The sequence below is a fragment of the Pieris rapae genome, chromosome 17, assembly GCF_905147795.1.
Source record: "Pieris rapae chromosome 17, ilPieRapa1.1, whole genome shotgun sequence".
NCBI classification, from domain to species: domain Eukaryota; kingdom Metazoa; phylum Arthropoda; class Insecta; order Lepidoptera; family Pieridae; genus Pieris; species Pieris rapae.
In genome coordinates this window covers 5,963,358-5,979,249 of record NC_059525.1, presented here as the reverse complement: position 1 = coordinate 5,979,249, position 15,892 = coordinate 5,963,358, and the positions used below count along the sequence as shown (strand labels likewise).

Genomic DNA, 15,892 nt, shown 5'->3' with positions numbered 1-15,892 from the left:
AAACAGAAATTATTAATTTATAACACAGGTTTATTCTTCTCAGTAATCCTTAAACTCAACGGCTATTGTATTTTTATCTGTACACATTCTTAGTGCTATCACAAAAACACATAAAAAAGTAGAACAATTCAACAGAATACTTTATTTAATTGAGTACTGTAGCCCGTTAAGTACGATGGACGGCCGCCTTAGCGACTTGTAGCATGCTAACAATCACGTATTACCTGGACCACAAACCTTCTAATAGCTAACAGCGATCCCGATCTCAATAATGAGTACTGTTTCGCAGGATTCCAAGAATCCGATCCGAAATCAGCGCTTCGGATAGTGAGACAACCAAACGAAATTGCATACAAAACCGTCGGGTTCGGCATTATTGTCGATATTGTAACTCGTTTATTTATTATAATGTTATGTGTGATTAAATATTTGATACATACATACTGTCCGTATATGTAATTATTATGACCCGCTTTTACAAAAACATAAATAAACTTATGTTAAATACGTTTATAATAATATATAGCTTAAATCCGGTAAAAAAGTGTTTCCTTTAAATGTGTAAAAGCTATTTCAATAAAAGACAATACTATGTGCAGTACGGACTGTAAAATGCAAACAAAACCATAAATAATTAGTAGTTGTAATTATATCTACGACGGTTGTTAAATAAATAGTGATAATGCAATACATTCTCCTTGGAAAAAATACTATCAGGCATAGCCTAGAAAATAAATATATCAATAAAAAAAACAATTAATTCTCTTATGTTTTGAAAAAATAGAACTATTTTTTTTAAGACCACTTTCCGTCTCGATGCAAACAGATTTTTTAAATGGTGGTAATTCAAATCTTGAGAGCAAGATATGGGTTCTTCCATAATCTATGATTGCGCGTTCGTCTAGTGAGTATAATGCTGTTTTCTGAGACTGCCAGGGTGGTAATCGAATATTTTTTTATATTGAAAATATTAAATAAATAATAAAAAAACAGAAAAAACTTTTCTTTTAAATCCGAATTTTAGCTTTATAAAGTAATCTGTATTTCATAAAGTAATCTTAGGTGACATACAAAGTGTATGTCACCTAAAGGGTTTTACGTTAAAAATAAAATAACTTTTAATTAAAGATTTGCGTCATACTAATTATAACTTGCACTTAATGCAATGAAAACTTACAAAAATCAAACAAGAAATGTAAAACCTAAACCTTCTTGTAAATTTAGAAAGAATCCAATGAATTAGAGTCAGATGCTGTTTTTGATAGTTCACGCGTAAATAGTGCTTTTGCAAAAGTATTTACCCCCTGTACTATAAAAAAAAGGTTTTTTTTATCCCGTGTCTAATTCTACTAGAAGAATCTGTAATATACAAAATAATCCGCATAATAACACGGTTACATATCAGCTGTCCCTATTATAAAGCGGATATGTAACTTTCCGCACGCTGCATGGCTATTGCATGACTCGTTCGTGATTCTCATATTAAAAGTCGATGCACTGACGGAGATATCAAACATCGTGTTTTTAAATATAATTAGGGTTCTAGCGACGTATTATTTAATCAATGGGATTTTAAATATAACGCTTGTAGATATTGTAAAACATAATTTTGTTCGCTGGTGATCGCCGTAAAATCCGATTGGGCTAGACAAGAAATTTATTTTTTTTCAATAATGTGTGCTTGCGCTTACTAATTTTGTATAAAAAACATAGAGTGCCAGTTAAATTACGTGTGGAGTATACTCTCATCTCAATATTTACGAGTATACTAGGTATAAAGGATTATTTAACGCATTTAACACTCAAATGCTATTGTAATTGGAGTCACCACTGCCGTTTAATATCGAAAATAAACAACTTTTCAGGTCCATACTCTCTGTATCTACAACATAAAAATAGAGATGTTAACTATCCAAAACTATAACTCATTAAAAGAAAATTAAATATGATTTATTTAGTTGGGTTTGACTACGTATAGCACGTTACAATCAGTCACAATAAGTAAATTGAGCCGAGAATTACTTTAACGAATATCAAAAAGTAAGAAAAAAATACAAATAAAAGAGTGTCCATGGGCAGCGGTATCACTTAACATCAGCTGAGTGAAAAACAAACAGTTGACAATCTATATGAAATTATTATCCATTTGTATTTCTTTACACTAAGGGCCTGTTCACAATGTATTGTTAAAGTACCAAATAGCTATGCAACACATAAATTATTCGAAAGATAAAAGTTCCGAATAAGATACTTGGCATTTCATGACAAATAGCGCTATCTGACAGTCGTGAAACGCAAAAATACTGTTTATCCTACAAATAAGTAATAAATAGCTTAATTGGAACTTATCCGCACATTTTGAAACAGGCCCTTAGTATTATTATATAAGTTTGGATTACGATGATTATAGAAAAATTTAGTGAATGGCGTACCCGATATAATATTGAAAACCGCCTTTTATTGCTTGTTGATTGTTTTTTACATATGTAGCATATAATTACTATATATATAACATACCTTCGTTATCGCCCATATTCAATTTCCATTAAAACAATTTTTGTTGTAGGTTGTACGAAACGCAAATGTGTTGGCTACTTACTGATACGTCCAGAAACTGACGCAAAACTGAATTAAAAAACAAATCGTAATGATTTAATTCCAAGCTTTTAATATCATTAAATATACGGTTTAATGGTATGGTGGCGAATATGCTTCTAAGTTACTACGTTCATGAAATTATTTTGTATTAATTTATAAAAAAATACTTAAAGACTACATTTTCCGTAGATTTTATAATTAAAAGAACACGGACAAGTCGTTTCCTCCAAGTAAAGCTTGGCAAGATTTAATAAACTTGTAACTAAAACTTTTAATTATACTGTAGAACCCGCGTTTCAGCGATGATTTTCGTTATCATAGGTCAGTTCCGTGTTGCGGACCGAAGGTTGCATGAAGATAACTGGTACACGGTTGAGCGGTGTGACCACGTGATAATTGGACTTTGGAATTAATTAAATATTTATCCGTTTTAGACCTATTGTCATCTGATGTCCATATGCTACCTTGTTACAAAATTTAAATTGTAAAATTCCACTTTCAAAAACTTTATCAAATTTTTTTATAACAAAATTCTGAGGCACCTTAAGCGAATGCATCAAGATCAGTGAAGGAAGCATATTAATCCGGCTTAGTACCTGCAGGCAGGCCAAGGTCTAGATCAGCAGAATGGAGAAGGACCAGGTGCAGGAACGTGGCATTGAACAAAGGTTTACTAAATTCTTACAATTCCTAAAATTATGCAATATTGTTTAATGAGTTGTAAGTAAGAGGTACAATTACTACTAAATACTTAAATATAAAACAGATGTTTTCCAACCTTATCTTTGTTCTGAAACAATTGCCCATCTGTGACAAAACAAGGTGCTTTAAAACAACACACATTTCTATGCCTAAAATCTAAAAGTATATCAACTATTACTTATGCGCTTAAATCGAGGCTTTTTCAGATTCTCCAAACAAATGTCGGTGAGAATACACTCATTACTAATTTTAATTACTTATTTATTTGCGCACATATATTTTAATAAAGAGAGAGGAATAAAAATTTTAGCTAATGCGTCTAGGATCTAGGATTGTAGATGCAAATTAATACCAATATTTAAAAAATAAAAAAAATGTTTTTTTTGACTTGACCATTACAAGTTGGGCTATAGTAAACCAATTTAAGAAATGAATGGACAAGTTGCAAGGTCAGAGAACTGTACATCTATATTTCTAGTGTTCAATTTTTGGGTAAGAAAAATGGGAGTGCAAGTGCGAGTGAATGTGAATGGTATCAGGGATACCACCACACATGTGAGGCTTCTCCCATCTAGAATCAGTGTAGTTTCGCTGACATCGCAACACACTAAGGTCTATTAAGATTGGAGCTCAGTTTGATAATATATTTGTATGAACGTATTATTACCTAGCACTGCTAAGGGTTGTTTAGAGATTTATCATGCTATTATTTTTCACATTCATTTAAGTATTTGTCAAACTTATACCATACTATTATTGTTATGAAATAATCATCAGTACTGAGAAACAAATCTCACTTATCTACATAATATATTATCTGAAACCGGAATTATTCCCTCGACTCTGACTTGGACTTTTGGACTTTCTGTCAATAGTAAATAAATAATTCTGGCATCATTATTTTAAAATACATTTGACGAATCACGTAGTCCCTTCACTATCATTCACGGCCATAGATAAATATAATTACGTGTTAATTAGAACAATAGGAAATGTTTAGTGGATCTATGAATAGCACTCGTTGAGAACATGATCACTGTTTTCGTTATTAATAGGTAATTAGGGCGTCGATTTATTTATAATATTTATATTTTTGTGTTACCAATACAAATAGGTTTTTAATCAGCCTTATGTTTACTATACCTTTATTGCTAGGATATTCGCTAGATTTTAATGCAAATTTTATGAAAACTACTTATTACTATGAACATTCTTCGAATTATTTAAAAAACAAGGACATTTAGTATTTATTTAACTGTTTGATGAATATTTACAATATTATCTAGAAAAGAGTTATAATTGATTTTCTCTTTCGGTAAATGTTCCCGTTGATATATTATAATGACTTCAAGAATACTCTGTGATATTTGTTTATCATGGCTGGCTGAAAAATCTGCCAATTATAACGTTATGAAGTTAACAAAACTTACCGGCATGTCTAGAAGCCCGCGTATTTCAGCCGCGCCCGCCCTAGCGTCTCGAGTCAAAGGCCTACACTGTGCCACCTCACTACCTAGCTCCATCTGAAGCCTGCTCGCGTGACCAACGTGTAACCCATCACCCTCGAAACCTTCAACCCTCATACCACCGAGAACAGAGTCCAAATTCCTTCGCTGCTTTTCGTCCATATTCAAATTTGATGTCTCCTCGACATCCGCATTCGTTATTATAATAGTAGGTACTGCTTTTCCATTATCTTCTTTAATGTTACTTAAATTAGGGACGATAGTACCATACTTTGTATTTTGAAATTTTTCTTTTATCGAATTAATAACTGCCTTTCTTACGAGTTCGTGTTTTGCTTTTGAATGTCTTTCCCTCCATTTTCGAAGGACTATTTCTTTTGGATTAGCTTTTGTTTTTGTAATAAATTCACTTTCTGTATTTGTTGATTTCGTTGCCGTTTCAATCCTTTTAGGACTTACATTTTCTGGATTTTCATGAAGATTCCACCAATTTATGGCCGCCTCATCGATTGGTATCCTAGATCGAGCTGATAACAATGACGTCATTTATTTAATTTAATCTGTGTTAACTTTATTATTTCATTAGAAGGAGCCAAGGTTACAAGGAGCATGTCTTTTTCCAAAGCCTTCAAATATCTGATTAAACCTATCGCGGTGTTACAAATTAAATTGCAAGTCATCAATATCTATAAATTTTCACATATGAAAATGCGCTATATATTTGTCACTGTCATCACTATATAGAGAAATAGGGACAGCAATGGTAATTTCACCACAATGGTGCTGTCCTGATTATTACCCTAAAATCCCCTTTACTGTTACACGCCAAATCATTTACTATAAGTAGGTCATTGGGTATAACCATCCTACCGCAAACAAAATATATATTTTCAAAGAAACCTCTAAAAACTAACAGTTTCTCTATAGTGTCGCGATGTTTGTGGTCATATGTCGTCAAAACATTTATATATCATATTTATACGTAGATTTTTATTTATATTTAATTAGTATGAGGAAAAGTCGTAAAACTTATTTCTGAAGGATAGAAATGTTTACAATTTTTGACTATTTTTTTAGTGATCGAGAAGAATTAAACTAAAAACATACGAAAAAGTACAAAATTCAAATTTTCAATTACATTTAAAATTTAAAAAAAGCACTAATCTGTTTTATTCACGATGAGTCGATGTCAAAACTTATAGGTAATCTATTATATAAAAACTTAATATCATACGTTTTAATTGAATAATGATTGCACTAATTGTAACAGAAATATTTCCCTAATTAATGTCAACCGGATCCAATTACGATTTATCAATAATATGATGGCCTACGATGTCTGGGCGCGATATAGCATACAATTTACAACTGGTTTGTACTGGATTTATTTTTACACCTAAATGTGTCTATGCTTAGCATGTAGTATGTGTGGTATCCACAGACTACATTAATGAATAGTCTACGTTGTTGTTCTTGTGTACAATGAATAAATGTGGTTGTCGTTTTTTTACTTTACTACGCATTTTCTGTGCACATATTACTTTTTTGCCCATTATAGGTAGCGATGGAAGTTTCTCGTTTCAGAGGCCAAGAAATAATAATAATAATTTATATAAGCGGTTGAATTATCTATGAAATAATTCCTCATAAAATACGTTATACGTATTAACTGTAGTAGATTATAGAATCTAGGTAGCTTGGAGTAAACTAAATTCATAAGTATTAATCATCGTATATTTATTTTAGTAATACTGTCTACTTCGCCGTAGTATAACCTCGTAGCATTATACTACGGCGTAGCAACGGCTTATCTAACCACGCCAAAATCGTATTATGTAAAAACATATCGTATTGTAACATGTCATATCTAATCAAACCGCTACCTTTTTCCTCCAATAATAGAATCAGCAGTAAGAATTTATTTTAAATAATATTTATCTAATAAGCTGTGTACCTACAATTTTAGAAATAAATAAATAAAAAACCATAGAAATAAATCAACAATTTTGCCTTTAAAGTAAATCTGTAACTCGCGTCATGCGTTGCGAGATACAATACAACGCTCAGCTCCTACAAATGAGGGTTTACTCTTCTACTATAAGTCCCAAGAGTACCTGCCCCAAATTGAACAAAAAAATGATAATTTCTGTCCATATCCACAACGCTTATAAACTTGTTGCTGTTCAGTACAAATGACATCTCTAGGAATAGACAAACAGAAACAAGCTCAAAAACCACTAATTTAAAGTAAATATTAAAATGGTCGTAATTAAGACGTAGCAAAACAGAATAGTTCTTATTGACAATAAAGTATGTTTAGGTTTCTATTTGAATAATGGAGTCATTAGTAAGTTTTTGGTTAAAGTGGATTTGTTAATTAAATATGTACATATAAAATGTCACGAATGTGGGTCGTGTCGTCTAGTGGGACGGACTTTGAACATCTGTGTAATTTACCTCTTTATCACGAGACTGAGGTTATAGACATATTAAATTATGGATATAATACAATTGTCTAGCGATGCAATTAAACGTTCTTCTTAGATAGCGCGCTATACATGCGATAAATAGGTTTTAAGTGGCGATTATAAATGATAAAAACGACACGTGAGGGATAACCGTCAAAATTACATTACATTTTAAGGTCACAAAGGAAAACATTTTATTAAATTTTTATATAAGTACCTACTTTTTTTTTAAATAATACGAATTGCCTGGTTTCAAAAGTAGGAACAGTTATACAATAATTTTGATATTTCATTTCATGTTATTTAATCGTGTACATAAGATTTTTTAACTAATTTATATTACAGTAATTTGATATATGAAATACTTGTTATTACGAAGAAGTATTTACAATATGAAAACTGTAAAACACACAGACCAAAATGTCAAAGATAAGATTGTTTGTCTACATCCCGTCTGACCTACCGGAGCGCTTTGGACGATGGACGTTGATATAAAAAAACATTATCAGCTAATCTATAAGGATATTGCGTAGTGTTCTTTTAAACGAATTGAATACTTATATTTGGTAGTTTTATCTTATAATTAATATGAGAAGAATATACCAAGTATATTTTTTTACACCTTTGTACTGTGCTACGCCGGAAATACTCACACACTTTTAGATTTAACTACTTAAGTAAAAAAATATCTTAAGACTAAGATATTTTAATAAGAAAGGTCGGCCAAAACTCATTAGTTGTATTTTATATTATTTTCTAGGTATTTCATATATTTTTACATTGTTTAATAAGTTTTGCACGTCTTGCTTTGGGAAAAAGCAAGACGTGCAAAACTTATTATGTCAAGACTAACTAATTAAATCAAGAGCCGTCGGGAAAATCTTCTAGTAAAATCAAGCTGAATCAAAATCAATTTATCCAACTACTGATTGGTTGGAGAACGATGGTGCTTTGCGCATTTTTATAATTAAAATATGAATGTTGAGATTTACAAATTGTAATTTTTAAAAGGAGCTGGTAAAAGTTGAACTATAATTTCGATGCACAATTATTTTGACTTATTTCATCGATGAATAATAAAAAAAATTACATAAGTTACATAAACCTCCTAACTTGTTGTCATATTTTTGTTTATCTGTGTCTATTTAACCAACGCAGGGGTCAAAAGTTAAAGATAAAAACCGGACGTAGGAAAATCTAATTAACCAAGAAAATTATTTACAACATTAAATGTCTGAACACTAACTTGTATCACGTTCCAAAGCAGTGATATCAGCCATAAACAATTGAATAATATAAAGTATATGTACGTAGCATACATTGCTATTGAATGCAATACAATTAAATTGGTCAATTAATATCATCAGAGACGAGACCTAGGTTCAGTGCACTGAATTCCCACGTAATATTATGTCTTGACTGTGCCCTAAGAGGATTATTGGGGTCAGTAAAAGTTTATAACGAATAAAATTAAAAATAAATTAGGTTTTAATTTCATTTTAATTCATATAGCATATATGATATAGCCATACAAAATATAAAAGCAACAGGACATAGCTATTACTTAACATGTCTTATAAAAAGTATAAAACGCAAAATCAAATTTACGAGTTTGAATATAAAACTTGCAAAAAGCTTCCGTGTTTCGTTTTCGTGAGCGTGCTTCATAAACATTGTGCGTGTCTGTTAAATCGATATTAAAGGATGCACATATTATCCTTTCGATATGAAAACCTATCTACATAATCTTTATAGGTAAACGATTTGCTTATCGTTGGGAAGCGTTTGCTTGACGATCGAGCCTAAAGAAATAAAGGTTCTGTTCGTTTTATAAAAATTGTACATCCGGTTTCAACTAACCCAAGGCCTTCATTTTTTAATGGACAAAAAAAAACAAAAAAATATTTTTTTATTTAAGCCCACGAAGGTTGCGCTGCGCTACAAACCAGTTTTTCAGAATTATTATTAAATAAAAAAAACAATAAAATACTTTTATTTTGGAACATAAGATAATCATGGTATCACTTAGTCCACGTATCAATAACCGAAATCTGTATACTCGTGAAATTCTATTACATTGGCTAGTTTTGTCCCTGTGGTAGTCAGTGTACCTTAATGTTAGCAGTATTTCATTATTCAGTACTCATAAGCGCCATTGAGCTTGAACCCCACGGCCCAAGAGACTCGAGTACATTGGAACAAAATCGAATTTGAAGGAATGGTGGCTGCTCCTCCAGCTTTATATTGATCTTGATATAATTGTATTTAATTGATATTAATAAAATACACTAATTTCTCTTATACTTATAGAAATCTAAACGTAATTGAAAATGGTTGGCCCCAACATTAATCTATGTGCCTGTTCTGTGCACTTGAATCTATCCACTTGGCCCAAGAAACAAAATCAAAGTTGGATAAAATTCTATTTTATTTTTGCTATTTGCTATTTTGCTTTCCAGCCGTGACAGCCTTTGTCTTTGTCACATAGGGAAGGAAGACGCGGCCAATGTGTCCACACAAGTAGCAATAAATACCAAAACTTCGACCTAGGATTAGAATAGGAATCCTCCTAGGGATCAAAGATATACCACCGTCATCGTCCCTAGCGATTCCTGTTGGCTCTAGAATAACTGGAATATTGACGGAGACAATAGAGCTAATAATGTCGTTGAGCGCGGCGTGGCGAGAAAATCCACCATCCTTGTGGGGTCTGTAGTTAATAGGTGACCTAATAAGTTAAAATATTTTCCAGCTCATTTAAAAATTAACGCTAGAAGGTAAATTATTGGTTGGAAGCTAGCTACGCCTTTCAGATATAAATTTAATTTTAGTATTGCATGTTAATACATGTTTTTTTTACTGTGCTTGAAGTTATTACCTCCGATACCATCACTCTCAGCACTGCGTTCACTTTTGTAATATTCCATACGCCCTCGTCGATTATGAAAGTCTTTGACCTCATACTAGCTAGATAGTTACCCCCTCCATATGGATAAATCATTACAGCATAGAGTTTTTCTAGAATTTAAATCACAAACAGAAAGTCGATCTTTGTCCTGTGACCTGAACCTTGATAAACGTTAATGTCCCTCGCTATTGATAGCTCATACTTAAACAACACTGTTAACGAATTAAAAACAACTGCAGACCACTTTCTATTTCTATAGTAATAAATTGTTTTACTAATTATGATTAATGAATATATAGTTTTAACTCCACCATTATTAATTTCGTTTTGAGATACTCAAATCTGTTGTGTCTTTTAAATTACAGCCGTGCTCATAGTCGTCGATTAAGTAATTGCTAATTGTTGATTTTAATTTACATGCAAAGGATGCGGCTACATAATGTAATGCCCACACTACTTGAGAAATGGATGATTACTTGGATAGTCATGATCGCATTTAGCTTTACTAAATGGTTTAAGTAAACGTTAACTCCTAATGAACCGTTATTACGGCCGTGAGTTAAATCAAACGCGTTGTGTTGACCTAGTGTATATTTATTACGAAGGTTCCAGTTCATATATGCATGTACCTATTTACATAAGTGAGGCAGTCGCTTTTTTGCCGTGGCTACATTCAATGCTTTTCAATATACATATATGGTTTTGAATGGTGTTTTTTGGTCAAAGTTTTAACTGACTCAAAGAGTGGTCAGGGAAAAAAAATAATGATTTTTACTTTATCAGACAGTATTGTATCCAATCGTTTTATATATAAATATGTAATCTATGGATAGAGACAAGAAATAACCTAAATTATGAATTTCAGTTTTTGTGCATTTAATATAAAATTGGCTCAAAGGAGGTAGAAGTAGTATTTACCTAAATATTATAAGGTAATAATGACTTTTGCCCGATTGACTTTTGGACTAGTCATGCAAATATTATCGTAAACTCTTGACTTGTTTTCTTAAGCTCTAATCAATATTATCGCTTAAGTAAATAAATACCTACCTACCGAGCAACTTTGATAAGCTTCATAGGTATTTATTATTTAATTAATGAGTAACACAATTTTGTAACAAATAAATTTAACAATAAATTAACGTTGAGATGTTAGGGCCAGTATTTTGCAAGGAATGAAAAAAAAAATTATTTAATAAATATATTTTTCGAAGTTTACATTAGTAGGTACATTAAATAAACATTTATAATAATATTCGAAGTCTTAACATCTAAAATTAAAATTAAAATGGCAAGTACTTAAAGGACTTTTACAATAATATTCATATCTACGTAGTAGTTACAATGGCGTCGTCCTCAGTTCGCGGAACCATTGATATATTGTCCGGACAAGAGGCCAACGAAAAACAGAGAGCGTGTTTTTAAAAGGCGTGTACTATTTTAATTAGTACATTCACGCGCTCCTCAGGTACAAAGTGTAGTACACCAGCCTCTTCATGACTCAGTTGGGTGCATGTGGTGGGGTCTTGCAGGGTTCCGGCGTTGGAGGGCGGCGGTCGTCCGGTGAACGGGACTGGAAGTACGCACAGTATGGAAGGGGATCCCAATATGCAAAAAGAGCTTCGCGGGTATCGAGCACAGTATTCAAAAGCTTTCCTACAGTTGCACCATGAGCACATCCTTTAGATCCTTGGCACAAATAAGGTAATGATACACCAACGCGTGCACCGATTGCCACTATTTTCTTTTTGCCGTTTTCAGGATTTTCATCCTTCACCAACCTGAAGGATATATGACCAGTCATCGGCCGCGCGGCAGTAAGACACGAAACAAATTTCTGTACCCATGCATCAGTATCTTCATCCTTTTGTGGTATTAGGCCCTTTCTATCAGACTCTAATCGGCAAGTAACATTATTAACTGCCCTCGATTCTTTCAATGTAGTACAGGTCATCAGCTTTTCTCCCTTTGGTTCTCTAATGATGACCCAAGGCTTTTCTGCACTGATTTCACGATGAAATCTAAAATGCGTTACACTTTCCGGCAATACAAATCTCATACGATCTCTTGCCCCTCTTGCACCTGCACTTACAATATAATATTTTTTGCCCTTTATGGCACGAGTCTCATACCAAGATCTTACATCATCCTCGCTGGCAACAACCCAAAATTGCGGCGTTGGTAAACCTGCTACGCGACATACGCGGATCAGTTCTAGTGGATCATCTAAAGTGACAACGTCACGAGCACACGGCACAAAACACTGACACCCAATCACTTCAAGATGAGGTTTTGCTAAAGCATCGAAGTAAGCAGGCGTTGAAGAACTGACAGGTACATAAAATACAATTGACTCTTTCTGAACAATTTCTTTTAAGGCTCGGGTGTACGCCAAGGGATCACCAGAATTTGGTCGAGGTACAGTATAAAACTTACTCACAGCAGCCGAATATTTCAGCAAAGGGAACTGGCCCTCAATTTCAAAGGCTATCACTTTGGCGCCGGCGGAGTGAAAGTTCCGTGCGAGATGCAATGCTTGAATAGAACTACCACCACTGATTAATACTGTTTTCTGTTTGTTGGGGCTGCTTGATAAGGCACTCCCGATCATCTTCAATAGTCCAAGTGGGCACTGGATGCACTTCCAAAATATGAACAACGATGCGGCAATCCACAGAGTCGGTAGCACCAAGAGAATTTGCTTCCAAGCTGGATGTGCGATAATGTTAAGTATCGCAAACAGCGGACGAAGAAATTGACGTGGTAACCATGTAAGGATCCGTATGAGTTTCCATAATGGCGATGGGTGTTCCGGCGGCACAGCTTGTTCCTCAGGTATAAGAGAGAATGAAGAAGAGAACGATCGCCGCAGAGTGTATGGTGGTTGGTGGTGACATCGCTTAGGTCTTGGCGAAAAGGGAAGATCAGTATTAGAACGTACAAAGCGGTACTCTGGCGCACAGGCCGGCATGGCGAACGACGGGTACTAACTGACGCGCGCTTTATCGCTCACTGCATATAAACGGCGTCGTTATCTTTATACTATGCCAGCTGGAATCATCTTTGTACCCAATTAACTGTTACCTACTTAAAAATAAATAAAAAAATTGCCGCAATTAGTTAATATGGATAATGGAGCGTTAGAAAATATTTATAATTCGTTTTTAAACTGTTTATCACTTAACAATAAGATCATAAACTTACTCCAATAAAAAACTTATTTACTTACTTAAACTTAATAATTTTAATGATGAATTTGGACTTTTAACGTTTATAAGATTTAAGTATTTTTTTAAATATTTTACAAAATATGACAGAATAAAAGAACCTAATAACTATATTATATACGTAGGTAATTAGGTTTTCAATCCTAAGGGTTGGTACATGTACGATACCAACTTAATTACAGAACTGATTTTCATCTTTCTTTGTTAACATATTATTTTCTTCTTTAAATTTAATTTAAAAAAAATCCCTCACATCTTCACATTCAAATTATGGTCCCTTTATATTTCGAATATCAGTTTAAACTACTCTGGGATTAATATACCTACCAACCATATAAACGAAAAATTTAATATAACTAGAAAAATACAATAGATTTAATTTAAATTTGCACCAAATGATAGAATGAATTTTGCAATTTTTGAATGTGAGAAAAAATATATATCAGCATATTATAATGAAACAAATTCGAGAAGTTTCTGTCCCCAAAATGCACCACCCCTAGTATCACAGATTTAGTAAAATATAAGCCAGTATGCTAGATAATGGACTACTATCCTTCATTAGAGGCCTACCTATCAGAAGTTTTATAAAGGCTGTCCTTTTATGCTAGTTCATAATATTATATGATTTTTATATGAAATGTAAAAAAACTAAAAAGCTTTTATAAACAATTTATGAATCAAAATGATATGGAGGTGTTCTGTACATATCATCTATTTATAAATCTTCATGTCCTTAGACATTAATTAATTAAAAATAGTAAATGATTCAATCAATACAAATCCCCTGGTACAAAATCATTAAATTATCCATAACTTTTGTAAATTTTAAGTACTACTACTAAACTTAGGATTTTATAACTAACAAATAAGCAAAGCCTCAGTCAACAGGTAGTATATAATTTTTATTTTGTAAAATAGGTTCTACTTAATACACCTACTACAACCAGTAATAATTTTATCATGAACTACTCAACTTATTTTGCTACCAGTAATATAGTGAAGCTAGTTACAAATTGAAATAATATGCAAGAATAACACAGCCATCAATCTGCCTATGTCAAAATCTTCATGGAAGACAATGTTACTAATATCTAAAGAAATGCAGTATTAAAAAATATAAAATAGTAGTAGACTCTTACAGTAGTTACCACTTGTTATGAATAAATGTCTATGTGCAAAAATTGGCTGCATTTTACAATGAAAATTTCATGCAAATTATATACATATTTAATCAATAAATTGTATACATTACACTAAAAATAAATAAAAATGTACAATTAATACAGAGAAAAATGCAGTTATACAATGAATGGTAAGTCTGTTTCTTTTAGATCTATTGAGCCATTCTTGCACACTATATGAAGCTCATTTTTGCGATCCTTTTCATATCTAAATCTCATGGGATGAGAGTCATCCATAAATCTTCCTTTCTTTAATATCTTTTCATCAACTTTTATTTTATCTGCAATTAGATTGGTTTTTGGCAAATTTTTCTCAATTTCATGTACTAATAGTTCAACTTTTCCTTTCTCGTGAATGAATATACTACTTTTGCGAGTAAACTCTGTAGCATGCATGAAAACATCACCACTCTTAAGGGTAGCTTCAAGATTACCAGAAAATCCTTGTATATGTAGATTTCCCTTTTGTATAATTTCTATCTTGACTGTTCTATGCAAATGTTTCAAAGTTATATTTCCCATTAGAGTTATGAAGTGGGAATTGTCACTGTAACATGAATTAACAAATATTGGACCAGCATGTGTTGTAACATGAAAAGCATTAGCCATTATACTATTACATTTAATTGATCCATTCAATCCTGAGGTCATTTCAATATTTGAAGATTGTAATCTTCCTTCTGCTTCAATATTACCAGATGCACTTTCAACTTTTATATTGTCTGCCTTCAAATCTGCAATGTTAATTGTACCTTTCTGTGTCTTCACAATAAATTCTTCAGCCTCTAATTTACTTAAATGAACAGAGGCTTCTTCACTTGTTGATACTTGAACTTTCAGCTTATAAGGAACATGCACAAGGCAAACATCATTTCGGTCAGGTGTCTTGTTTTTATTAAGTAGCTCTAGCCTTTTCGAAGTTTGCTTAACTTGAAAATCATTAGTATCCTGACCCTTACTATACAAAGTCATAGTTAACTTATTGTGAGCTTTTAAGTCGTTGACATCTATAGGAAGAACTCTGACGTGTATTGGACTATCAATAAATATACTTGTATTCGTATCAATAACCTTTTCCACCGTCCTAACGACATTCAAATTTTTCAAGTCTGGGAGGCTACTATAATCTTTACAAGATAACCTCAATATCTTGAGACATTTGTGAAGAACACGGAGCCTACCTACGGAAAACATTCTTGCAGACTTCTCTTTAGAAAAGTATACATAAATACATATTTTAATATTGTAACTGTAATTAGTACATTACTTCACAACAATTGTTTTTCACCATTACAATTGGTAAATCTCCGACATTTCATTTTCGTAACTCAAATTCCAA

General features: G+C 32.5%; 3 protein-coding genes across 3 annotated transcripts in view; all 3 read right to left on the bottom strand.

Moving 5' to 3' along the window:
- LOC111000488 (rootletin) overlaps positions 1–4,857 on the bottom strand; it is a 47,349-nt gene extending 42,492 nt beyond the window's left edge. The window contains exon 1 of the mRNA XM_022269934.2: positions 4,731–4,857. Within this exon, the coding sequence (XP_022125626.2) occupies positions 4,731–4,823 (93 nt within the window). The 5' untranslated portion in view covers positions 4,824–4,857. The remainder of the gene's footprint in view (positions 1–4,730) is intronic.
- A 6,503-nt stretch (positions 4,858–11,360) lies between these two features.
- LOC111000486 lies at positions 11,361–13,163 on the bottom strand. The gene has a single exon (XM_022269932.2). The coding sequence runs from the start codon at positions 13,111–13,113 to the stop codon at positions 11,644–11,646; it is 1,470 nt and encodes a 489-aa protein (XP_022125624.2). The 5' UTR covers positions 13,114–13,163; the 3' UTR covers positions 11,361–11,643.
- Positions 13,164–14,253: 1,090 nt separating this feature from the next.
- LOC111000485 lies at positions 14,254–15,890 on the bottom strand. Its single transcript, XM_022269931.2, has one exon. The coding sequence runs from the start codon at positions 15,745–15,747 to the stop codon at positions 14,671–14,673; it is 1,077 nt and encodes a 358-aa protein (XP_022125623.1). The 5' UTR covers positions 15,748–15,890; the 3' UTR covers positions 14,254–14,670.
- Positions 15,891–15,892: the final 2 nt, after the last annotated feature.

Bases quoted from the DNA above. Each gene is read 5' to 3' on its own strand.
- LOC111000485 (XM_022269931.2), bottom strand. From the start codon at position 15,747: ATGTTTTCCGTAGGTAGGCTCCGTGTTCTTCACAAATGTCTCAAGATA.
- LOC111000486 (XM_022269932.2), bottom strand. From the start codon at position 13,113: ATGCCGGCCTGTGCGCCAGAGTACCGCTTTGTACGTTCTAATACTGAT.